This window comes from Lampris incognitus, chromosome 12, assembly GCF_029633865.1.
Source record: "Lampris incognitus isolate fLamInc1 chromosome 12, fLamInc1.hap2, whole genome shotgun sequence".
Lineage (NCBI taxonomy): Eukaryota > Metazoa > Chordata > Actinopteri > Lampriformes > Lampridae > Lampris > Lampris incognitus.
The window spans coordinates 14213640-14240106 of record NC_079222.1 but is presented as its reverse complement, the minus strand read 5'-3'; the positions used below and the strand labels follow the sequence as shown (position 1 = coordinate 14240106).

At 43.6% G+C, this 26467-nt stretch overlaps 1 protein-coding gene across 1 annotated transcript in view; it reads right to left on the bottom strand.

Annotated features, from left to right (window-relative positions):
• rimbp2a (RIMS binding protein 2a) overlaps positions 1–26467 on the bottom strand; it is a 122302-nt gene that overhangs the window by 26900 nt on the left and 68935 nt on the right. The window contains exons 6-12 of the mRNA XM_056290956.1: positions 21111–21215; positions 15099–15149; positions 11461–11665; positions 8723–8880; positions 7364–7443; positions 6836–6945; positions 337–1155 (exon numbers count right to left, since the gene is read on the bottom strand). Of these exons, the coding sequence (XP_056146931.1) occupies positions 337–1155; positions 6836–6945; positions 7364–7443; positions 8723–8880; positions 11461–11665; positions 15099–15149; positions 21111–21215 (1528 nt within the window). The remainder of the gene's footprint in view (positions 1–336; positions 1156–6835; positions 6946–7363; positions 7444–8722; positions 8881–11460; positions 11666–15098; positions 15150–21110; positions 21216–26467) is intronic.

Genomic DNA, 26467 nt, shown 5'->3' with positions numbered 1-26467 from the left:
TAATTTGACAATTTAGGTGCCATAGCATAGTACTGCAACTTAATCCCATACAAATCATTATGTTGTATAACAATGTTAATGGAAACAATACAGTACACTGAAATAAGCATTAAGTGCAGCCCCTCCTCACTCCCTAACTGCCCTTTACTAGAAGTTTTCAAAACATTTCTGATTAGTTGTGGATAAACACTGCAGCAATAATATCAAAGGTGAGACTTCTACAACAGCTATGCAGACAACTTGGTAAAATCCCAGTGTTGGAGTATTAACAGTGAGCGTTAACATCATATTATGTCACTAAATAAATAGGCAAAGTCAAAAATTAGCTTTGCTGACCTGCAGCCTGAGTGCAGAACTCCACACCGGCTTCTTTCTTCTCCCTCTGCTCGAGGGGCAGCTGCCATGGCACCTGGTGCGGCCGTGCAACCACCGTTACCTTGTATACCGTCATGGGCTTCAGGTTGAGGAAGCGTAGCCTGTACCTCCCCGGCTTCACTACCGCATGCTCCACCCCATCCACGAATACTGTGTGCCCGTAATTACTGTTGCTAGGCAACCAGGAGAGCTCTGCCGTGTCACGCTGGATGTCGTCCACACGCAGCCCACAAGGCGCCACGACCACATTGGCTCCCACTAGCAACGTGCAACGCAGCTCATCCGACAGGCCCCTGTCAGTGACACTCTGCACAGAAACGCGATGAACACAACCATCCAGGTCAAGCTTCTCCAGTAGACACTTGGTCCGGCTACCGTAGGGCACGCTCGCACGCAGCTCGCCATCTACAAGCACGTTGTAGCCAGAGATGTTGCCCCAGCCCAAGGGCATCAGGGGCAGCTCCCAGGCCACAATGACACTCCGCGCCAGCTGCTTGATTAAGTTAATCTTTTGGGGGTAAGGCACGACATCTTCGGCCAGGTCCTCAGGGTCCAGAGGCACCCCTGTCCCATTGCTGCAGGGTCCCAGGGTGTTGGTTGAACAAAGCAGACCATCCTGGGGCACACCCCCATCCACCCCCATCAGGCCTAGCGGGGTATGATCCATTGGGCTGAGGACTTCGCCTCCTTCTCCAGCCTGAATGGCTAGTTTTTCCTTATCTTGGACGAACTCCACAAAGTTGGAGGGGACAAGCCCCCTTTGGCCGTCCAGCAGTTCCCCTGAGACACAGATAGAGAGATAGCAAGGCAAGGTATATGAATTTATTGTTAGGAGCATTTAACTTTTAAACTCTCTACATAATATTGAACATAAAAAAAACACGTTGACACATATTCATGTTCAATATACAGGCAGGACACAGCGAAGAAAAAAAATTATGAATGCTACAATTTAGACTTGTGAAGGATTATACCCACACCATGCAAGAAAGAAATGTGTGAGAGATGAGTGAGTAAGATATGCTAATAATAGCAGCTAACAATAAAACGTTATTAGTTCACCTATTCTTATACATTCTCTTATCATTTTTAGTTAATCAGAATATAGTTAAAAAAAGAAATAAGCATTTTGCTGGACACTCCCTGAAATCTACCCTAGTAGAAGGACCCCTGGTGATCCCTGCACCTCATTTAAAGAACTACTGCCTCTGTCAGTTTGCAAACTGCCATTTGTTCAACCTTTAAACGTCTGGGTGTATTTGATGTCAGCTCATTATAAAATGACAACTAATTAATGAAATACTAGTCTCGCATAGCCATACCTATCTATCTCCACACTTCGTTTTAGTCCGGAGCCAACACTGCAGAAAGGTCTGGCTGAACCCATTATTATTCTGATATAGGGGGAAAAAAACACCCTGGCTTGTTTGTATTTCTTTAAAGATTAAACCGATGACAACCGTCTAGGGCGGCGCCAAACCCAGAGTGCAGCGGCGGTGCTCTCGCAAAACAGTGTCGAGGGGGCGACTTGTTTTGGTGGAACGTTTGCACGCGGGGAGGCGAGCCCTGCCTGCACCTAGTTGAAATAGTGATACGACTTTTACTGATAAAACAATCAAACATAATTTGATCATCGGTGCCCTAGAGGTGAAGCTCTGGAGGAGCTTTGGAGGAGCTCGCTGGACTTGTTAAAACCACATACATAGCTGTGTGTAGCTCTTGCAGAACGTTATTAAACCAATACCACAGAAGCTCACGTGAATGGAACGGATTGGCACATTGGTCAAGTCAATGTCAGTGGTGCATGTTGCTGCCAGAGTTAAAAGATGTGCCAAAACAACTCCGACTGATGATGGCAGTGTCAGAAAACAGATCAACGGCGGGCATGAGTCTTAGGAGACAGGGTCTTGGCTTTTCCATGGTGCGTTCACAAGGTATCGTGGTCCTGCAACTGTAGTAAAATCAGATTCGATACATAGCGATACATACACTCACTGGCCACTTTATTAGGTACACCTTGCTAGTACCAGGTTGGACCCCCTTTTGCCTTCAGAACTGCCTTAATCCTTCGTGGCATAGATTCAACAAGGTACTGGAAACATTCCTCAGAGAGTCTGGTCCATATTGACATGATAGCATCACGCAGTTGCTGCAGATTTGTTGGCTGCACATCCATGATGCGAATCTCCCGGTCCACCACATCCCAAAGGTGCTCTATTGGATTGAGATCTGGTGACTGTGGAGGCCATTTGAGTACAGTGAACTCATTGTCATGTTCAAGAAACTAGTCTGAGATGATTCGAGCTTTATGACATGGCGCGTTATCCTGCTGGAAGTAGCCATCAGAAGATGAGAACACTGTGGTCATAAAGGGATGGACATGGTCAGCAACAATACTCAGGTAGGCTGTGGCGTTGACACGATGCTCAATTGGTACTAAGGGGCCCAAAGTGTGCCAAGAAAATATCCCCCACACTATTACACCACCACCACCAGCCTGAACCGTTGATACAAGGCAGGATGGATCCATGCTTTCATGTTGTTGACGCCAAATTCTGACCCTACCATCCGAATGTCGCAGCAGAAATCGAGACTCATCAGACCAGGCAACGTTTTTCCAATCTTCTATTGTCCAATTTTGGTGAGCCTGTGCGAATTGTAGCCTCAGTTTCCTGTTCTTAGCTGACAGGAGTGGCACCCGGTGTGGTCTTCTGCTGCTGTAGCCCATCTGCCTCAAGGTTCGACGTGTTGTGCGTTCAGAGATGCTCTTCTGCATACCTCGGTTGTTATGAGTGGTTATTTGAGTTACTGTTGCCTTTCCATCAGCTCGAACCAGTCTGGCCAGTCTCCTCTGTCCTCTGGCATCAACAAGGCATTTTCACCCAAAGAACTGCCACTCACTGGATATTTTCTCCTTTTCGGACCATTCTCTGTAAACCCTAGAGATGGTTGTGCATGAAAATCCCAGTAGATCAGCAGTTTCTGAAATACTCAGACCAGCCCATCTGGCACCAACAACCATGCCACGTTCAAAGTCACTTAAATCACCTTTCTTCCCCATTCTGATGCTCGGTTTGAACTGCAGCAGATCGTCTTGACCATGTCTACATGCCTAAATGCATTGAGTTGCTGCCATGTGATTGGCTGATTAGAAATTTGCGTTAACGAGCAGTTGGACAGGTGTGCCTAATAAAGTGGCCGGTGAGTGTACATACATGCATGCATGCATATGTACATACATACATACGTACGTACATACGTACGTACATACGTACGTACATACATACATACATACATACATACATACATACATACATACATACATACATACATACATACATACATACATACATGCTAAATATAAGATTCATAGTCCTGTCATTGATTGTTAAACAAAGTTTTATGACTAGCGCTGGCACAGCACTAAACCAACGTGGAGCTAGATGTGGCTATGTGAGACTATGAAAATGCTAACACGTAGATAGCGGAAGCGGAGGAGAATTCTGACTGAACTAGTCGGCCAATGGCAGGCCTACTTCCTGTGAGTCAGACTAGCGAAATACTAACAGGCACGATGGTAGCATTGCAAGCAAATAAACGATACCCCCACAGTTGCTCAAATGAGTTGTTTGTAACTCTTACGGTTCTACACGGTGCAATACTTCATCAAGTCACACAAGCAAATAACTAATGCATCACAAATTAACAGAGGGACCGAGCCGAGCATGAGACAGAGAAGATCAATTATTGACTTTTCCCACACACTTGGATAATTCACTGTTTCTGATGCTCAAAATTAGTCCTCATGTAAAGCCATTGTGAACGTTTCATCTATCAGACACAAGTGGCACATAACGAGATTGCTCACTGGCTCAGGTGTTAGCAATCCAGCAATCTGCAGGAGACACTATGATTCATCTGCTGTCTTTACAGGAAGCCATGATGGAGCTTTTAATGAGGACTACTACAAACGTTAACAACAGCTAAAAGTAGACCCGGGGGCTCCTTAGAGAAGCCTGATAAAAGGGAAAGGAAAATGAAATTAAGAAAAACTCAAATTAGCATAAAGTAGATGAAGTAGTAAGAATTGTATTCCCTGCTTGGTGGGTGTTATGAGATAAATTCACATATCAATGCCAAATATAGAGCATTTCTTTCTGGTCTATAAGAGGACTTGTTTGACACTCCCTGCAGTAAACAGGACTTTGCTGGAGCGCCCATTGAAGATTTTTAGGAAGTGCACCAGGTGCAGGAAGTGCACCAGGTGCACCAGATGACAAAACCAGATTAAGTAAAAACAAAAGAAATAGCTAGATTTACACTGTTGTTTTCCAATAAACATGAAGTTTGCATCATTACTGCCAGCACTCCTTTTATATATTTCTTCCCTCCAAGTCTTCTGAGCCCTTGAAACCATGTATGTGTGCATATGTATGTGTGTGTTTGGTTTTGCATATGTGCATGTATGTGTGGGTGTGTGTATACATTGATTAGTAAGCAGAGCCTTGTTGGATTAGTCATCAAGCTACAAGGGACTACAGTCCCATCTTAACAACAGCTTGGTCTGGGTCATGGGCAATCTCACTGCCTACAGCTTCTGACTCACAGCAGCTTATTACAATTGTGGTGGGCTCGGGAGAAATACTGTATGGGGGGATTAGGGAAGCCTCTGATGGAGAAGCACTCATAACGTTAATAAGATTAGAATCAGAATTGATTCAACCACCAATTACTAAACGTTTTTCAGATATTATTTTTGATGTCATAAATGAACATATTGTGCATTTCGACAATGTTTTAATTAATAATGAGGCACAGTACAATAACAAAAGAACCTCCCATTCAATGCAAAGGAACATTATAACACAAAGGACAGTGGAAAATACATTTGAGTATATATTTACTCCAAAGGCTAGAGATGCAGGGTTTGCGTCAGACATAATTTTAGTATATTCAGAGAGGTTCTAGGAGGCTAAGATGTGGTGGGCCAAAAAAAGACACATAAATGTATGTCATAAATGCAAGGTGTGACTGCTGTGTGGCTGTTGTGAACAGAAGATTCGGAACCACTGTTTTAAATTTGGAATTGGAAGTAGTATTGACAGCACATTTTTCATTGAGTAGCTAACATTACATATAATTTACATTATATCCTGATTAGACACTTAACATTGACATTGTTATAATGTTAGATGCTTTTGCACAGGTGTTACAGATCCTAATTTAGCTTGTCTGAATCATGTTTATAGTTAACCAACAATCCAGGGAAGCAAGCTGACACATCAGAAACACTTAGAACTTTTATCAGTGATTTGTTTGAGCACTTTAAAAGTGATAGATCATATCTTAAATGCCTCTCAGTTGAAGGAGTTTCTGTGAATTCCTACCTCGAATGAAACCATCCATGGGCAACACCAAATGATAAAATACAAGGAAGAGGCTAAGAAAGAATAGCTGTGGGGGAGTAGAAAATATCTGTTTTACCAATTTTCTTACCACCGAAGATTATAATGTTAATTTAAAATACAAAATCTTTGACACTTTGCAGTGATGTGGGGAAATTAGCAGAGCTCGTCTTTTCTATGTAGAGGGGTTGAGGTCAGACCCATATCGAGGCTACTAAATGCTTAAAATGTGATATCAGTTTGTATAGAATGTATTTTTGTATTTTCAAATTACAAATTACTTGTATTTTAATCAAATACATGTTCTCATATCAGTATTTTGTGTTTTATTTTGACACATTTGATTAGCAAGTAACTTTAATTTGTAACAAGATACTTTTTGACATATTTGTGCCCATCTCTGCCTTTATCTACCTTTGCATTTTGAAGAACTGGGGGTCTCTTGTTAGCATAATTAGCAACAATTGTTGTCTGTCTGCTGCAAATCAAACCTTTACTGTGATATAAAGCACACCTCACTAATAGTCATAAACTATTTTACATATGGTATGTTGAGAAAATAAGCTATTTGTAATCAAATGGTACACAAATTCAACAAATGAAATGCATAGAAGACCATCTTTTTTTACCACTTGTATATGAATGCAATCAAATTTCCACTGAAAAAAAATGAAGAAATTCTTTAGTGTTGATTTTGTGATAAAAGTCATATAATAGACTTTTGTTTGTTTGGTTTATTTCATACTCTCAATTGCTATCTGCTGGTAAAGCTAGATATCAATATGCTCTACAGACCTTTGGATAGAATGGAAATCTCCTACTGAATTAATCAATCTTTGCACTACAGTTATTTTTTTATCGTTTTGATTTTTGCAGTGCACGACCTTCTTTTCTAGAAAGGTTTCCACCCATTTCAGACTGATTTTGTCGAGAGTCCATTATAGTGATGCAAATTCTGCGACCGAATAGCTCTTCAAAGTCGGTGTTGCCCATTACCAAAAGACCTCAAGTAAACACACAAGGGTTACACATCTAGAGCCCACTGAGCTTCTCACCTTCATAAAAGCCATCATCATCCATGTTGCCATACACGTACAGGTATTTCCCAGCCACAAGAGGGAGCTCTGCCTCTGGATGCTCATTTGGTCCATCATAAGGATTATAACTGATAGGAGAAATAAGGTTATTGCATATTTCCAGTTCATTTTAGTTACATAAAAACGTCTTCATTTATCATCTCAATCATTACTTACAACACATTTCACTTAATATTTTTCCATACCTTTTAAGAAACACAGACACATGTCCCCTTCACAAGAGTGATGCTTCACATTTGTAAAATGTCTTGCTCTTTAGTTAGATTTTAGTTCACAATTGTGTTAACATTATATTGAAGTAACCCACAAATGAAGACTTCAAAATGATCTAAACAAGCCATATACTATCCTAGAAATGTCACTACCCCTAATTATCCCTGCATTAGTACTATTTTTTCACAGCAGTTCCTCAATGGGGTAGACTTATTGCATAACAACAGTGCAGAGAGCTCGTAAAATCTGACATTTTCCTGATGGCTTAATCACCTGTATCGGGCAGTGCAGAGGCGGACCTGGCCTGTGTAGCGAGGCTTTGACCTAGGTGATGGGCTGACCTCATCCTCCATCTGTAGATGGACACAGGAACCCAAAGGTCAGTTCGTTTAAGCCATATTCACGCCTCGCACTCATGATTAATTCGGGATCAGTGAACAACCTTGAGAATATTACATTTTCGAGCTGTGGAAACACCCTTCATATTTAATATTACAAATCACCAGGATGATGAACAACTCGCCAAGATACTGTAGAGTAGTGAGAAGGCCAAGAACCGTCTTTATAGGCTTGCTAATGAGCAGCATGACGCACAATAATTTAGTACTTCCTTCTTGTCATTCATTGCAATAAAGTTTTCTCTCATTCTTTTGTGTTTATGTAAAAGATGTTTTGATGCATGCTCAATAATCCAGGTAAGAAAATGAAAGGAAGTTGAATCAGTTCATCTGGACACAACGTTTATGGACAGACACGTTTCATCACTCATCTAAGAGACATCTTCAGTCTAAACTGACTGCAGATATCGCCACCCTTATAAACAATACAGCGGCATGACGACCAAAACCAATTATCAGTTTCATATGCAAATATGGGCGTGACCATTAACTAGAGATTCAATGGCCATGTGCACTATTCACAAAGGATTTGGGAATGTTGCAATCACAGCATTGTAAGATGGCGACAGATGTACAAAGGACGAGGATGTGCACATCCTTGATAGGGAGGAACGCTTGTTTAAACAGGGAGGCAAAGAGGCCATCTATGTGACGAGGGAGTGGCCATCCACCCAAATCCGCTGTGAATAGTGCACGTGACCATTGAATCTCTAGTTAATGGTCACATCCATATTTGCATTTGGTTTCGGTCGTTATGACAACCGTATTGTTTATAAGGGTACCTGCTAGATTAGACTTGAAGATGTCACTTAGATGAGTGATGAAACATATCTGTCAAAAACCTTTTGTCAAATAGTTTTTGACAAAAAGGCTAGTTGAAATATGCATATATAAGCAGAAAGATACATACATACAAGTAGATAGATAGACAGATAGATAGATAGATAGATAGATAGATAGATAGATAGATAGATAGATAGATAGATAGATAGATAGATAGATAGATAGATAGATAGATAGATAGATAGATAGATAGATAGATAGATAGATAGATAGATAGATAGATAGATAGATAGATAGATAGATAGATAGATAGATAGATAGATAGAGTAGCACACACATCCACTCACACACATTGACAAACACAACATACTCACACTTGCATACACACAAACAGGTTTACACACATTAGATCCACCGTACTGTAGTACTCCCGGATGCCGGTTAGACTCACCTCTGAGGGGGTCGCCAGTCGGGGGCTGCTGGGGCGGTCCGTTGTCACAGCACTGGATTTGACTGACAGCGGCTCTGGTCTATCCCTGTCTCCTTTCTGCGGCGGGCAGGGGGTGAACCGGGAGATCAGTGGTGGCGTGCTGGCCACGCTCTCATCGCCTGGGAAACATTGATTTCCATAGCAAATAAAGAGCACCTGTCACTTCTTCTGCTCCCATTCGCTGTTCATTGCACGGCTATCGATCTCCTGCTGAGCACAGCGTACAGTAAACACTCTTTATGGCACCGGATTTACCAGGCGGCCACCCCCACCCCCATCGCTACCTCACATATGCGACGAGCTTTTTCATGGCTAAATACCCCCCAGTGGCCCTCAGAGACAAAACACCAAAGGCAGGGAATGGCATCCTAAACAGGAAGGGGATCATCTCAGTCTTAAGCAAAGCAGGAGTCAAATATGTCCGTCCTCGTTTGAGAGCTAGTACAATCACGGAGGGCAACAACACAAGAGACGCCGCTAACCCTGGCTCCTAACCCCACCCTTCTCTCTAATGTAGGGGCAGATAAAAGCAGATCTCCAGCTCCTCTCGGAGCTTCCGTCTTTTGTTCTGTATAAAGCTGCACTGCTGAATTGGCTGTAGTCCGTGTCTGCAGGTTAAATTACAAGGGCTCAGGACGCTAATGTGTTAACCTACATCACTAGCCAGTGATTAATCAGGGACGTATTGATCAAGAACAAGCAGTGTTTCCCCCCGTGGTTTCCATTCAGAGCATGCATGGTTCAAACTGAGAGGTCTCTAGGGAGGTCTGGGACCTCCTATAAACTATGAGGGACCCTCATAAAAAAAACAATTGCAAGGGGTCCTGCCCAGTCCTAACCCCCCCCCCCACACACACACACACACACACACACTTTTTCTCCCCAATTGTATCCGGCCAATTACCCCACTCTTTCGAGCCATCCCAGTCGCTGCTCCACCCCCTCTGCTGATCCGGGGAGGGCTGCAGGCTACCATATGTCTCCTCCGACACATGTGGAGTCGCCAGCCGCTTCTTTTCACCTGACAGTGAGGAGTTTCATTTCCACCAGTCCCCCCCCCCCCGAACAGGTGCCCCGACCGACCAGAGGAGGCGCTAGTGCAGCGTCCTGGACACATACCCACATCCGGCTTCCCACCCGCAGACAAGACCAATTGTTTCTATAGGGACACCCACCCAAGCCGGAGGTAACACGGGGATTCGAACCGGCGATCCCCGTGTTGGTAGGCAACGGAATAGACCGCCACGCCTAGTCCTACATTTCTAAAATAGTTTTAGTAAAAATAGACCGTTACACAGCGGTTGTGTGTAAAATTATTTGAAGCACAATGTCATCAAGTCTGTCTGCTGATTGGTTTCATGTTTCTAGATCTCAGTTTGTGCTGCCTCCTCCCTGCTCTCCTCACAGTACAGGCCCAGCTTAGCAAATAATGGCGCTAAGGAAAGAGCCACTAACTGACTCATTTGAACGCTAATAGCCCACATTAACAATTTACTTTATCTTCACTGCTAACTCCACCCATTGGACCCCAGCCAAACCATTTTTGCTCATCCTATAGCTTCACATCTTCAACATTCAACAGGCTGTCAAGGCAAGCCACACTGTTATTTTAGGACAGTCATTTGTAAATATTCATGGCAAGCTTTTGTCTGTGAAGTAGAAACAAAGTTTATCCCTTTATGAGTATTTGCTAAAGTATTTGGATTTTCTTATTTACACCTATTAAATATGGGGGGTGGGGGTGTAAGTGGGCAGGCAGAAGTCAGGGGCGTAAACTAGGAAGAACACCCTTGACCTAGAGTCACTGGTCAAGGGTCAAAAGTGAGTGTATCGGCGTCCGGGTAGTTCAGCGGTCTATTCCGTTGCATACCAACGCGGGGATCGCTGGTTTGAATCCCCGCGTTACTTCCGGCTTGGTCGGCATCCCTACAGACACAACTGGCCGTGTCTGCAGGTGGGAAGCCGAATGTGGGTATGTGTCCTGGTTGCTGCACTAGCGCCTCCTCTGGTTGGTTGGGGCACCTGTTCGGGGGGGGTGGCAGGGCGGGAATAGCATGATCCTCCCATGCACTACGTTCCCCTGGTGAAACTCCTCATTGTCAGGTGAAAGGAAGCGGCTGGCAACTCCACATGCATTGGAGGAGGCATGTGGTAGTCTGCAGCCCTCCCCGGATCGGCAAAGGGGGTCGAGCAGTGAGCGGGACGGCTTGGAAGAGCGGGGTAATTGGCCAAGCGCAACTGGGAAGAAAAAGGGGCCCCCCCCTAAAAAAAGTGAGTGTATCCTGTAGTTATGGCGCTCCTTCCTTAGAGATTAACACACCATGACTCCGGTTGAATTAATGTTCAGGTCAGTTTCATATGCTTTTGGTCCATGTGTGTCAGTTGCTCTCATCTTAGGCATCTTACTTTATTGTATTTTTAGCATGTCTGGAGGCAAGTGGTAAGCTAGCCCGACAGTGTCCGTGCTATGATCTGCTCCTTAAGCGCCAAAGCGACATCCTCAACTCAGTCCATTTTCACTTCCTCAAGACAACTGCTCTCTTGACTGGAAGAAAAGAAGCACGTTTGCCCAGCAGTTTCCTGACTATCGGTTTGAATCAGAATGATAAACATGCAGATCAGTTTTACACTTAAATAAATCTCCACTGATTTCTCTGTGAAACTGCATTCGCAGATCTAAGACAAAACTACTGAAGCACCTGTCTCTGTCTGGGATGCCAGTCTGTTGAGGATTGTTGAGAGTTTCTTCTCTGGTGACAGGGGGGTCTGGGATTTGGAGTAGGAATCGGTGCCGAGGATGTCCACAGCGTCTGACTGCAGTCGGAAATTCAGAAGCTCTTTTGACAGTCGGTGGAACTGTTCACTCTGTGACCTGCATTTCTGCTCCAGGTCATGAACTTTGACCTTTTACAGATGAGGGACAGAGCAGGAAGAGCGGGGAAGTGCATCAGAGGGGGATGGACAGAGACGGAAAGGAGAGAGAGAGAAAAAATAAAGTAAGAGACAGCTCGGTTGAGGGACATCACAGTCCATATGCAACATCGTGTGGTGGTATGTGGTGTTGTTCATCTCGTGTAATTCTACAGATATGAGTCCTCTGTAGACTAGCCAGTGTCCTATCTGTTTGTGTGGATCAGGAGCAGCATCAATTAGTACAGGATCCCGGCAGAGTCCTTTTCTAGCTTAGAGCAGCTTTTTATATCAAAACAGCTGCAAAGCATAAATGAAGCATCCGCTGTACTGCTGCAGTAGCTGCTCCGCCACACCTCGATAAGAGAAACCTGAGCACTGCACAGCTAAGGAGCTTATAGGTTATATATGTTAAAGGCATTAGCGAAGCAGCTCTTGATTATGATTTGAGACGTGTTGATATGAATTGTGTTATATATATAGCTGTGTTGAGATATATATACTATATCAACACAGATACAGGAATTCCCCCCCCGTATCTGTGTTGATATTCCGCTCCTCATTAGTTGAGCACTTATAACACCATTGACAGTTTCGGAAAAAAATGCTATATATATATATATATGTGTGTGTGTGTGTGTGTGTGTGTGTGTATATATGTATATATATACACACACACACACATATGTATGTATGTGTGTATGTACATGTGTGTATGTGTGTGTATGTATATAGTGTATATATATATGTGTGTGTGTGTGTGTGTGCGTGCGTGCGTGCGTGTGTGTGTATATATATATATGTATATATGACAGCTGAAGTATTTGACAGCTGATGATTGCTTATGGCATGAAACAGGCTTGTACTGTCTCAAAGAATTTACTTGACTCACTGAATTATATGTATATATATATATATATATATATAAATAAAGATAGAAAGAGGGAAAAAACTAATGCATTTCAGTACAATGCATTGTATGTATGTATGTGTGTGTGTGTGTGTGTGTATATATATATATATATATATATATATGGATGGATGGCTATATAATCATATGGAAGTTATGCAGAGAGTCTTCAGGATGGAGGCCTGCTTTCCAACAGATAAGAGAGCTCAGCCATGGCCAAATACCACCACAGGCAGAGTTATTATTACACTGCCTCTGTTACGAAACTACATCTGAAGACGCTGAAGACTTGGCAGTAAGATGGAAGAAGAGATGCCGTGAGAACCAGTTAACAGCCATCAAGGAGCAGGTCCTGCTGGCTTTGGAAGAGGTGAGCAAATGGAGAAACGTGTGTGTGTGTGTGTGTGGCCATAGGGATACAAAAGCATTGAATGAGTGGAATTCCAGAACACACCGCCAGTGGTATCTGAAGTCACGGGGAACTATGTGATGATAAAACATGTGAAGTATGAAGCCAACATAGCGCTACCTGATCAAATTCAATCCATCTCACTTAAGTATGAGTGCATAAATACCCACTAGACACTTCTGGAAACTAAATGATCTATTTGCTATTTACACAGAAAACCGCAGACACAGGAAGGTACTATAATTCAAAATGGAAAATAAATACCTGAAACATTTTGTCCTTACTGCTCTGTTCGGATAAAAAAAAAAAGAAGGGGGGAAAAGAAAGATTTAAATAGTTTTGAATTAATGTGAAAAAAATGAATAAAGCTGGATGCCTGTGTAAACAACACAAAAGTGAGCAGTGAAAGACAGCAAAAACATGCGTAAGTGTAAATGAATAAAACAAACAATGAGCGCGAGCACACAAAGCGTAATAAACAAGAGCAACATCTCAGAAGGGAGCAAACAAACACCCTGCAGGATGTAGGCCAACTGAAAAACCTAACTAACGCTGAGATATGCTGCTGCTCAAAGCCAAGCCATGTTGGAATCAAAGCAAAAACACACACAAGCGCTCTCCTTCCTGTGTCTGTTTCATCCTTCACACTGGAAGAAGGTAGGGTTGTGTTACTTTTTTTATTTTATTTTATTTTTTTGCTCTCTCGTGATTTGTGTTGGCTGTAAATGCAATGAAATAAAAATTATGATGGAGGTCTTATATATATATATATTTAAGGACAGCAGTTGGGATTTTGCTGACCCCCAACCCAACCCCCCACCCCACCCCCCTACTAGCTCAGTGAAATTGTATTAACAGTGGTGAAGAGGACCTTACTTGAACTAGGCTTAACTAAGGTTACAGTCCTTTTTTTCTTTCATAACAAAAGGATTTAAAAGTAAAACAAAAAATGAGAAAATCCTTTTGGAGTGGATGAGTCAACAATATACTGCATCTTTTCTTCTTTTTTTTTAGATCCCCCCCCCTTTTTTTTTCTCCCCAGTTGTACTTGGCCACTTACCCCACTCTTCCGAGCCGGGGAGGGCTGCAGACTACCACATGCCTCCTCCGATACATGTGGAGTCGCCAGCCGCTTCTTTTCACCTGACAGTGAGGAGTTTCACCAGGGGGGACATAGCACGTGGGAGGATCACGCTATTCCCCCCAGTTCCCCCTCCCCCCCGAACAGGCGCTAGTTCAGCGACTAGGACACATACCCACATCCGGCTTCCCACCCACAGACACGGCCAATTGTGTGTCTAGGGATGCCCGACCAAGCCGGAGGTAACATGGGGATTTGAACCTACGGTCCCCGTGTTGGTAGGCAACAGAACAGACCACCACACCACCCAGGCCCCCAACATACTGCATCTTGAACAGAGAGATGAAACCAAGAGCGCCACTGATTTCCTCAAAGGCATACCCAAATACTATACTATTCTCTCTTTCGCCTCTCCCCTCATCTATGATATTGTGCTTCATGGTACACATTGTACTTGGGCGTCTTGTTGCATACACAAGAATCAAGTTCCCAACTTGGCCACAGTTAAATCCTAACCCCTAAATTAAAGATCATGTAATTTACTCCATTGGTCCTATGGTCTCAGATGTTCATTCAGCAAATGTGAACAGGAAAAGCTCTTTCCCAAAACTATAAACCCAGAGATGACTGTGAAACTATAGCCTGTGACTTCAGACTATGGCTCCTATGGGACCTTCCCTTCCATATGGGGGGGGGATTTCTTCAACACTCAAATGGTCAGCATGTAGGGATGAGTCCAGCCTTCATAAGACCAGGGATTCAGTAATAATTAGTTAGTCATGACTATAAATTATACAGCGACCCAAAACAATATGAAACAGTTTCTTGATTGGATCCCATTTTTATATAAAGTTCATTATTAGTATTATTATTATTATTATGTGTTCCACATCAGTTCAATATAACTATGACTGATTATTCTGACATATTCCAAGGAGTCCCCCCCCCTTCATTGCATATGAGGTGTTCGGGTGAAATCTACCGGGGGTCAGTCCTTGATAAGTGAATCACTGTTTATCAAACATACCACTAACAGGTGTACTGCTCCCTCGTGCGCTTGCTCAGCTTCAACTTGAGCCTGAAGAGAAAACACAGAAACACGTAGTGACAGATGATGTAGTCATCAGACAGCGTAAGGCAGAATAGATCACATGTGGCAGACATACTATCAACCCGGTGCCTTGGCAGTGGCTCACTGGATGATCTGAGAGCCAGCGCTGGCAGAGACCCCTTAGTTATGATGACACAGCACCAATGAACAGGAATGGAAATGTTTTAGGGTGTGTCAGCGTCTGCACATTAGCATTTTAATATTCTAATAGAAGTGCTTTTTTCTGGATTTTTCCTCCCCAATTGTATACTTGGCCAGTTACCCCACTCTTCCGAGCTGTTCCGGTCGCTGCTCCACCCCCTCTGCACCACATGCCTCCTCCGATACATGTGGAGTCGCCAACCCCCCAGTCCCCCCCCCCCCGAACAGGCGCCCCGACCGACCAGAAGAGGCGCTAGTGCAGCGACCAGGACACATACCCACGTCCAGCTTCCCACCCGCAGACACAGCCAATTGCATCTGTAGGGACGTCCGACCAAGCCGGAGGTAACAAGAGGATTCAAACCGGCGGTCCCCGTGTTGGTAGGCAACGGAATAGACCACTACACTACCCACATGCCCCCTGTGAGTACCAACTTTTTAACATATTTTGTTGTGTTCCAAGACTCAAGAGGAAGGCCAGCTCTTTTGATGAACATATGAGCTGCTGTATTTTCAGTTGTGTGCACAATGGTGTGACAACATTATTCATTTCTGAAAAACCTCTTTAACACCCTGCACTGCTAACAGCAATCATTTCCATTGCATATTTGAGTTTCATCAGGCCTCCATGTCCTGGCATATTTGGATTTTCCTTGAAATCCTGTAGCTCTGTTTGACTCCAGAGAACCCTATCTTTAACTGGTCGCAAAGGTCTCTATCTTCCTCTTCACTGTAGAGTAATGGTGGCAGGCTTAGCCATGTGCTTCTATCCAACGATTTCACTTTGTGGAAGAGTGATTTTTCCTCATTTGTGACCATCCTACTTATCACGCTTGTGCATAATGCATCACACAACTTGCCAGGATCAATATCTTTTGTCTTTTGTCCTTCTGGATCCTGTCTGAATAGCCTCACATGATAGGGCGCTATATGGATTATCTCTCATGGCAGAGAATACATCTATCTGCCGTTTTATCAAATTGATTGACTCGGAGACTCTGATGTCTCTCGACTGCGGAGATTCAGACATGCCTTGAAGCTCCTTAAGACCATCCATCATAAGACCCAAGTTTTTCACAAAAGGAACTCTGCTGAACTTTGCTGCTAGACCTCCATACATGCATCTCTCCCTTGAATTTCTTCGTACACCTTCACTTACAGCTGCGAGGTGCTTGTACAGTGCACTATACATTGTCCAAACAGCATTCCCTGTTCTATAGGATTGAAGCAACCCACCTTATCCCCAAGACATGTCCGTCTCAAGTGGACACCTACTCCAGAGGCTGGAGCATCAAGCTTCCTCAATGTAATTTGTCTAAAAAACTAGTAAAGTGGTTGGTCTCTGTGCAGCACTTCACTGCATCCCCCAACAGAAAGCCCCAACCTGTGGTTAAGGCAATGCCAGCCTATGAGATGGTGAGTACACCCCCGCCTTTTTGCCTAACATTACAGAGGCACCATCTGAACAGAATCCAATCAGACAGTCTTCAAGAAAGACGACAACAAGGCCGTATCTCAACAGACAGTTCAGCAGTCCATCAGTAATTCCTACGGTGGTGGTATTCTTGAGGTCAGTAAGCTCTAAGGAAAAAGGTCAATGGTTCTGAGCCCTTAACTGATGTTCTGAGGTACACAATAAGGGAAGATATTTTACTTAGACTGGTGTTTTCATCAACAATAACAGTGACCTTGGGTCGAGTAGATTTAATACTTGCCAGTAATGCCTGTCTCATTTCTGTAGATTTGAAATTTACGATTTATGTACATTAGGGCTGCAACTAACAACTATTTCGATAATCGATTAATCTGTCGATTATTTATCTGGTTAATCGATGAATCGGATAAAAACCACAAAAAAAATTCCATCATTTTATCCAAAAAATAAAATGTTATTCCAAATTGACAATATCAACACAAATAACAGACCTAAATGTGTGCTATACAACATGTGTAAAAGATATATGCTTGTTTTTTGTTGTTTGTTTTTTTTCAACAAAGTGCACATAAACAGGTACCTGAGGGGTTAAAATAGCAAATAATAAAAAAGAAAAACAAGGGTTTCAGGTGTTCTCTCATTATGCTTCCCATGCTCCCACACAAGATCGGTTTTACATAGGTTGCCGCTCTTACGGACTAATCGGATCCAGGGGTTAAGGGTTAAGCACGCAATACTAGTCCTAACCAATACTAGTCCTAACCAATACTAGTCCTAACCAATACTAGTCCTAATCTGGTGTGTGTACAAAAGATGGAAACGAGGGAAGAAACGGAAAGAAGGACTGATTTCCATGACTAGAGAAATAGCCGGCAGGTGGGCTAGCTTACCGAGGTAGCAGGCTAGCAGTTAGCAGGTCCCTCCGACAAGGCCTCGGTCATACGGGTCTCAGCTCCCGTAAGCGGCGGACTCCGTCTTGGTAGGTCGGTTCAGTTTAGGTTGATGGTGTTGAGCTGGGAAGGTGTGAACTTGTAGTGTCCTGGAAACGTGTTCAAAGTGGTGTATCCTCCTGGGGCGTGTTTATGCAAACTGCCGCCATTACCTAACTCCAAGCGACGCACACACGCCTCACAGTGACGTCCTCTGATAAACACTGCTTAACCACCCCCCCAATCACTTCCCAATGAAAACCCGTCCGAGTATGTAAGAAAAGGAAGAGGGGGGGGGTAAAGGCAAATATAACCCCCATCACTTCTAACACACACACACTCGAATTTAATGCGACGCGGACGCGCTTCCACAGATTAATTTTGGTCAGTTTTCTTCGCCTCCGCCATCTTTTTTTTCTTCGCCTCCGCCATCTTTCAAACGTCTTTTCCCCTTGAAGTGACGTAACAGCTCCGCGACACAGCGTGCACCAACACAGACCAAGCGAATCGATAATGAGATTCGTTGCCAACTATTTATATAATCGAATTTCATCGAATGTCATCGATTCGCTGTTGCAGCCCTGCTGTACATGAGACATTTGTATGAAGTACTCGACTGACGTTGACCTCTGTAGTTCTATTCGTCCAGGATGATCAGTATGTGGTCTATTATTTTTGTGCTACACATTGGTGGTGGTTGAGGTGAGTTTCCTCCCTTTACTGTGAAGCACATTGGGTGTCCAGCTGAAGCACTATATAAATGTAATCCGTTACTATTATCATTATTTTTAGCGACATAATCCGCTGTTCCGAAAACATGCTGAGTTGAGAAGTAATTCTTGTGTTTTGTGAGAGCTTGATTCCAAAGCTTTTTCATCCTGTTTTTTAACTGTTTCTTCTGTCCGTTTATGGCTCTGTGAGACACTGTGTTCTTGTACTTTCTTCCTCAGTGATTTCATTTGCTTCTCCCTGCTGTTGCCATATGGGCCAACTCTACAATTCTGCCACTCACCAGAGAATGAATATCTTAGTTTTGCTGTTCCATGCGCCTCGAGTGAGACGGCATATTTACATGGCTTACATCCAACTTTTTTTGTCATTAGCTACAAAAAATTGGAAATGTGTTTTTGAAATATTCAAATTGAGCGTCACTCCAGCGGTCTGGTATAGGCCCACTGAACTGCTCTGCAGTCCTGCTGTCCTTCTCCATTCTGCCCTGACCGGCCTTGTACTACTCTGTAGCTTTGCACTCTGCTCTGCTCTTCTCTGTGCTCCCAGATGATTCCCCTCTGCTGTGTGTGCTGCTCCACCTGCTCCTGCTGAACTGTGTGTCTCATTTCTGTGCTGTTCTGCGCTGTCCTGCTCCACTCTGTCCCTCATGATGGCTCTCTACTGCTTGGTTGGATGACTCAATCCTTCAAAATATGAAACTAGTTTAAATGTTACAGCAACAATAGCTCAGGGAGGAGTGCCACAACGTTTCAGAGAGGGGGCTCAAGAAAAGCAAGACACTGAACTGAAGTGGAAGCACTACAGAGCCGGGGATGTGGCAGACATCAGATTGAACATGCTGAACTAACTAGGCTTCATCATGGTAGAGTGAACCCTGATCAAATCATCTTGGGTTGCAAGTCACTGAAACAAGATAAATTATACTATTCCTTAAATATTTTACAGCCCATTGCTTTCTTTTGATATCTAACATACTTCACCGTACCTTTGAAAGAAATCAGTTAACTTTCTCCTGAGCTGTAGTGGTCATTTTGTGGTTTTATATATATATATATATAGTAATGTGCATGGATAAGTAGACACGTTGGCCCTTGACTAACGGGTCTGACCCTTTAGTCGACTGGTTAACGTCGCTTGCGGAGTGGGAGACACGGGTTGGCGTCCTGGCTGTGGCGGTTCCCGGACTGCCCCCCAATTACCCCACTCTTCTGAGCTGTCCCAGTCCACCCTTTTGCCGACCCGGGGAGGGCTGCAGACTACCACATGCCTCCTCTGATACATGTGGAGTCGCCAGCCGCTTCCTTTCACCCAACAGCGGGGAGTTTCGCCAGGGGGACGTAGCGTGTGGGAGGATCATGACCGACCAGAGGAGGTCCTAGTGCAGCGACCAGGACACATACCTACATCTGGCTTCCCACCCGCAGACACGGCCAATTGTGTCTGTAGGGACGCCCGACCAAGCCGGAGGTATTTGAGCTAGAGATTCCCGTGTTGGTAGGCAATGGAATAGACCGCTACGCTACCTGGACACCCAAGTTTATATTATTATAAATTTGTGAGCTTATGATCTTTTAAGCCTTCAATTACTTCATCAAATATTCTGGTGCATTCTTAATGAGATACTATAACTCATTTAAATGAGCAATTATCAATTGTAAGAACTGTAATAATTGTAAAAGCTGTGGCAATTATAAATTAGTATCAATCGTAGTAATCATTAACAACGCACATGGCACCTAATTTAACACATCAGCGTTCTGACAGTGTCCGCGGTGTATTCATTATTAATATAATAAAACCAACTACCTCTTGTGAATTTTCATGCATGTATTTAACCATCTGCTACTGAGGTTTTACAAGAAAATAGCTATATTTTCCCTTTATTATTCGGCTGTACGTAGAACTTTTTCCTTTTGATTTTTCCTGGTTAGTTGGGATGTTCACACCAGTAGTTCTTGACAGAGACGAACTGGTAAGTGGCCATTATAAGCAGCACTAACTGAAAAAAACAAGAAAAGCGGGTATTGGTGTAACCGGTTATTTTCTTGCCCGGTGCGGGATTCGATACGGAGTGTACTGCGCCACAAGGCGACATCACTAACCGCTCGGCTAAAGGGTCAGACCTGTTAGTTAGGGGCTAACGTGTCTTATTACTAGTTTATGTTGTGACTTCTCTTATGTACACCACAGTTTACATTAGCAACGTTTTCCTATCCAGGTGAGAACTTTTTTGAATTCACAATCAAAAACGTAATAACTTTAAAGGAATATTGTGTACGTTTTTTTTATTAATTAATTAAAACAAAATAGACCTCTAATCCTTCAATACACCACTTAATTCTACTGCCATCACCTCGAATGGTGTGGTGTGAAAAGCATGGGCAGTATTGTAGCAATACCAGGAAATGAGACGTGATCCTTTATTCGTGGACAGGAAATGATGCTCAATATGAACGATTTATGCATGATTTTTAGATTATATTTTGTTTTCCAGCAACGTTGTGTTGGTAGTAGAGATTGCAGCAAAATACGTGTGGTTCGTTGCGGGGAGAGAAACCAAAAACATCGAAAGTCCCACGTTAATTTCTATCACGCCTCGTAACGAGTCATCTCCTGTGCGCAAATAAATAAATGGCACAACGTCATTTTAAGTCCTGGTGTCTATGTTTTCTGTTATCTGTGTGGAATTACCCTTTGCAGTAGGTTGATCTCCTTCTGCTTGGTGTGAAGGGCTGCCAGGGTTTGCTCATGCTCCGTCTGTAGCTGCTGCTTCCGCACTGCAGCCTCGTGCATATGCTGGGAAGAGAGAGTGAGGTTATAATCAAGGAATGGATCTAGGGGTTGTAAGATGCCGACCTAAATAACTCTTTAGCTATTATCGCTAATGGTGTCCATTTTGACTTAACTATGGGACCGGTATCATCAGTTCCGGCACTGGCAAGAGGGCGTGTCCCAGATGAAAACAGGCTACGACCCAATTAAGGTTCCTCCTTAAAAAGAGACTGACATGCCCTTTCCGAACACATTTTTTAACATTGGGAGTTTGAATCATAACCGAAAATAGGCGTGGTTTTATGAATTCAAAGCGATTGGCTACTGTCTTCCTGGGAGGGCGGGGCTCGGTACCGCTCGTCACTTGTTATTTACAAAAAATGTCGAGGATTACAATTTCGAGGAGGAGATTTCGGTGATACAAATAACTGTTAGATAGATAGATAGATAGATAGATAGATAGATAGATAGATAGATAGATAGATAGATAGATAGATAGATAGATAGATAGATAGATAGATAGATAGATAGATAGATAGATAGATAGCAATACGTCGTAGCAAGATCGATAATTAAAGAATCAGCAAAATAGCACAAACTCGAGCCAAGTAGCTAGCAGGAGGGGATGAAAGATCGGCTTCTCCGTGGTAGTTCCTTTTTCGGTTATTGTTTTTCTTCTTCTTATCCCCTTGTACTCCTATATATTTTTTTTCTTTTTCACCCTTTTTCTCCCCGATTGCCCCACTCTTCCAAGCCGTCCCGGTCATTGCTGCACCCCCTCCGCCGATCCGGGAAAGGCTGCAGACTACCACATGTCTCCTTCGGTATGTGGAGTCGCCAGCCATTTCTTTTCACCTGACAGTGAGGAGTTTCGCCAGGGGGACGTGGCGCGTGGGAGGATCGCGCCATTCCCCCCAGTTCTCCCTCCACCCTGGGCAAGAGCCCCGATCGACCAGGGGAGGCGCTAGTGCAGCAACCTGGGCACATACCCACATCCGGCTTCCCACCCGCAGACACGTCCAGTTGTGACTGTAGGGACGCCCGACCAAGCCAGAGGTAACGCAGCGATTCGAACTGGCAATTCCCTTATTGGTAAGCAACGACATAGACCTCTGCGCTACCAAATTCTGGCTGTGAGAATTTGTAGTACTATGAAAAGAAATGTACTACACAAACACCATAAAGTCTGCACAGTTTTTGTTTGTGGCAAAGGGCTTATTAAAACATGGAGCAAACAAATGTATGATCACATTAACTTATAAGCAAAATAAAGTCATGGTCATGCAGCATGTACCCTGTTGCTTTACAAATCACACAAAACCTAGTAAGAATATCATTACACTGTGAAGCTCCATCAAATAGTGGTCAAACTTAATGCTACAGCTTCAAAACAATATGAAATGGGTCAAACAGTTCTCCAAAAACTGTGGGGTATCTGTGGCATAAAGACAATCCACAACAGACTAACACAGCAGTGGTTCTTTATATTTATCATTCTCTCAATCCATTACTTAACATGTATAACCTATATTCCAAACCAGTGCGGAGTCATTCCTCTAAACCGTCACACATGGTCACCCACAATAAACCCAAACTCTATTCTTTTCAAATTCAGCCACGTCATGACTATGTAGTCATCCACGGAGTTAAGACCAGCTGCCAAATCTTACAGAGACAGAGTTACAGCCATAAGATGTTTCTGAGGGCTTAAGAAGAAAAATCAGCTTAGAAAACTCTGACATTCATCATTTTCTCCCTCTGTTCTCTCTCTCAGAGAGAAGAAAAGCCTCTTTACCTCTTTACCCCCCTGGAGTTGCTGCGAGGTGTCCTGAGATGGCAGTCATTGCTTTGCATAATCATGAAGGAGCTTTAAGCTGCAGAAGACTCAGACAACAGAACTGGCTGAGAGGCTGGAGCCCTACAGCAAACTTTCTGTAACCTTTTTATATTCAGGAAAGCTTTACAAAAGTGTACGTTGCGCTCTTTATCAGCACTGGGTCTCACATTCATACATATACACACTGTGTATTCAGACCAGAGAGGTGACCAATTAGCAGCGCCACAGAATTAGTAAGGATTTAAGTCTCTTGCTCGAAGCACAGATTACTCATTATTGTCAGGGAGGGGATAATGTCCTCCTTCACTTTTCCCACCTGATTCTTCCCAGCCAGTCAGATAATTTAAACCTATATTATTTTAATAGCAGCCAGTGTTTGCCCTGAATGCAGTGAAATTTGACTGCTGCATTGCATCTGTCACAAAGGGTGATGCATAGAGATTGTTGGTTGTATTGTAGATTGTGTACACATAGATTGGTCTTCTTCTCCTGGATTGCCACCTTGTCGTGGTGGAGAAGCTTGTATATACTAATGATCCCATGAGCTATACCGTCCGGACCTTGGCTCCTGGTAGGGTCACCCAAGACAAATTGGTCAAGGGGGAGGTTCCAGACAAAGCCCTGAGGAGTAATACGATCACTACATGATTATAAGTCAGTTAAAGTACTCAGCATTTATGGAGACAAGATAGAGTCCTTCAAGGTCCACACAGGAGTTAAACAAGGCTGTGTCATTGCCCCAACCCTGTTCTCTGTCTTCACTGCCGCCATCCTCTACCTCACGGGTCCCAATCTGCATCATGGAGTCAAAATCATGTACAGGACTGATAGGAATCTTTTGAATATTCACATATTCAGGGCTAAAGGTAAAACCACCGCCACATCCATCATAGAGCTGCAGCATGCCGATGACAACTCCTTAGTGTCCCTTGTAGAAGAGGAACTACAGAGCATACTAGATGCCTTTGCAAATGCATACAAGAAGCTTGGCCTGGCCATTAACATAAAAAAGACCCATGTCCTCTATCAACCCCCACCCAACAGAAATATGCCTGCTCTTCCCCCATCCATCTCTGCAGACAACACCAGACTCAGAAACGTGGAACAGTTCCCCTATTTTGGAAGCCTTCTCTCCCCCAAAGCCAACATTGACATTGTCTTAGTTGTGCCAGCCGAGCCTTCTCAAGATTGATTTAAAGGGCTTGTGAAAACCATGACCTTCAGGCCAGAACAAAAACTCTGGTGTACAAAACGGTAGTGCTGTCCACCCTGTATGGGTCAGAAACCTGGACCACGTATAGCAGACATCTGAAGGCACTCGATGTATAACAACATTGACGCCTCAGGAAGATCCTTAAGATCAGCTGGGAGGATAAGTGTACCAACTTCAGCATCCTCGATGAGGCCAACATGCCTACTGTAACTGCCGCCATCGCACAACATCAGCTGAGATGGACTGGCCAAGTCCTATACTCTCAGCCCGTGACAGGATGCCATGCCCCAGGAGGATAAATGAAGTGACATAAAGATAACATCAAGGCCCACATCAAAAGGTTTGGCATCGACCTTAACACCTGGTACCAAGCAGCAAAAAAATAGGGAGGCCTGGAGACTGGCTGTCTGTGAGGGTGCTGGGCACTACAACCATGACCTCTGTGCTGCTGAAAGCAAGCGCAGACTCAGAAAAGAGTGAGTTACCAGAAAGGCCCAAACCACATCCTCAACCACTTCTTTTCACCCTTGGCCACATTGCTCCAAAATATGCAGCTCCAGGATTGGCCTCTACACCCACCTGAAGAACCACAAGGACCTAGAAGGAGGACAGTCACACTCAACCATCATCGGAGCACAGGAGAGCCACGCATATCAACAGCTCCGATAATGACGGGCGCGGCCATAACATCGGTACACAAAAGAGCCACGCATATCTATTGCTCTGTTAGCGACGGGCGTTGGTAAACATCAGATCACAAAGAGCCACGCATATCAATGCTCTGACAACGACTCCTAGAGGATAAATACTGAGCCTCGTCACCAGCCAGTCAGACTAGCTTGGTCTAGTCAGAAAGGCACGAACTGAGGAAGCCTCTTGGATGAGAGGCGAAAAGTCTTCACGGATATATACCAAGTCCAGTTGCACTTGATTCAACTCCTTTGGATAACCATGACCTGGATGAAGGAGAACATTCACAGACATACTCAACCCCGAGTGACGAGATGATGATGAGATTGGCCAGGGACAACATGGCCTTTTATAGGTTAAGTTGATAGCTTAGCTAAACGGATGGAGATAGACTGTCATTTTCGTTGTCAAGTGTCAAAGTCCACTAGCTTCTCAAAATTAATACATGATAAGTTTATATAACATTTTCTTGATTATTTCCTTGAAAGAAATGTGATTAAAAGCCTTGAGATACTATATATGCCACATTAAAGCTAATATTTTATATAATAATATCTTAAATAAGATTAAATAGAAGCTTTGTGGTTGGAAATTGAAGTTCAGTGGGCAAGGGTTTCCTTTTTTAATCACTGTTTACTCTCTCATTTCTGCCTCACTGTCTTTTTTATCCGCCCACACCACACTTTGTAATTTTCTGCAACACATAATCTTCCCATCCACATAATCAATACTCAACGAAAGTGGCAAACCTTTCATTTCTGTATTGAGGACAGGGTCAATTTTTCTCAGATGGGTACATTTGTCTCTCAAATATAGCCGATCCGTACAAACAGACAAGCAAGATGCGGGGAGGCAAAGATTTGTAATGAGAGCACTTTTCACAGTGCTATGAGACTGTGTCTGATTACTATTGGCAGACCAGAATATAATAAAGAGAGAGTTCCTCTGTGAGACTAATGACATTTCCTCTCACGAGTCATATGACTTTCTTCTTAACTTTTTTCAGAAAACAAATACATTGAGTGGGGGTCAAGAATGTGAATATTTCCAAAAACAACACTGAAAAGTAATGGATGGACCACATACATCTAAAACAATGGCTGGTTTATACTCTTGTTGCTAATGAAAGGGGTTCACTGAAATTAGGATGAATGATGATGAATATATATATATATATGTGTGTGTGTGTGTGTGTGTGTGTGTGTGTGTGTGTGTGTGTGTGTGTGTAAACATCCATGAGTATACATCAGAAGGTCCCCCAGGATGAACTGCTGAGTGAGTACCTCAGGCAGCAGAAGAGCGAGAGTACAGATGAAGAAGAGGAGGAGGTATCATGGAAGATCAAGCCCCTCTATGGGATGTACTATCGACAGATAGAAGACATACCTGATATCAAAAAATCCTATCAGTGGCTAGAAAAGGCTGGACTAAAGGCAGCACAGAGGCTCTCATCATAGCAGCACACGAACAGGCAGTCAGGAACAGATCGGTTGAGGCAGGGGTCTTCCACACCAGACAAGACCCAAGATGGAGGCT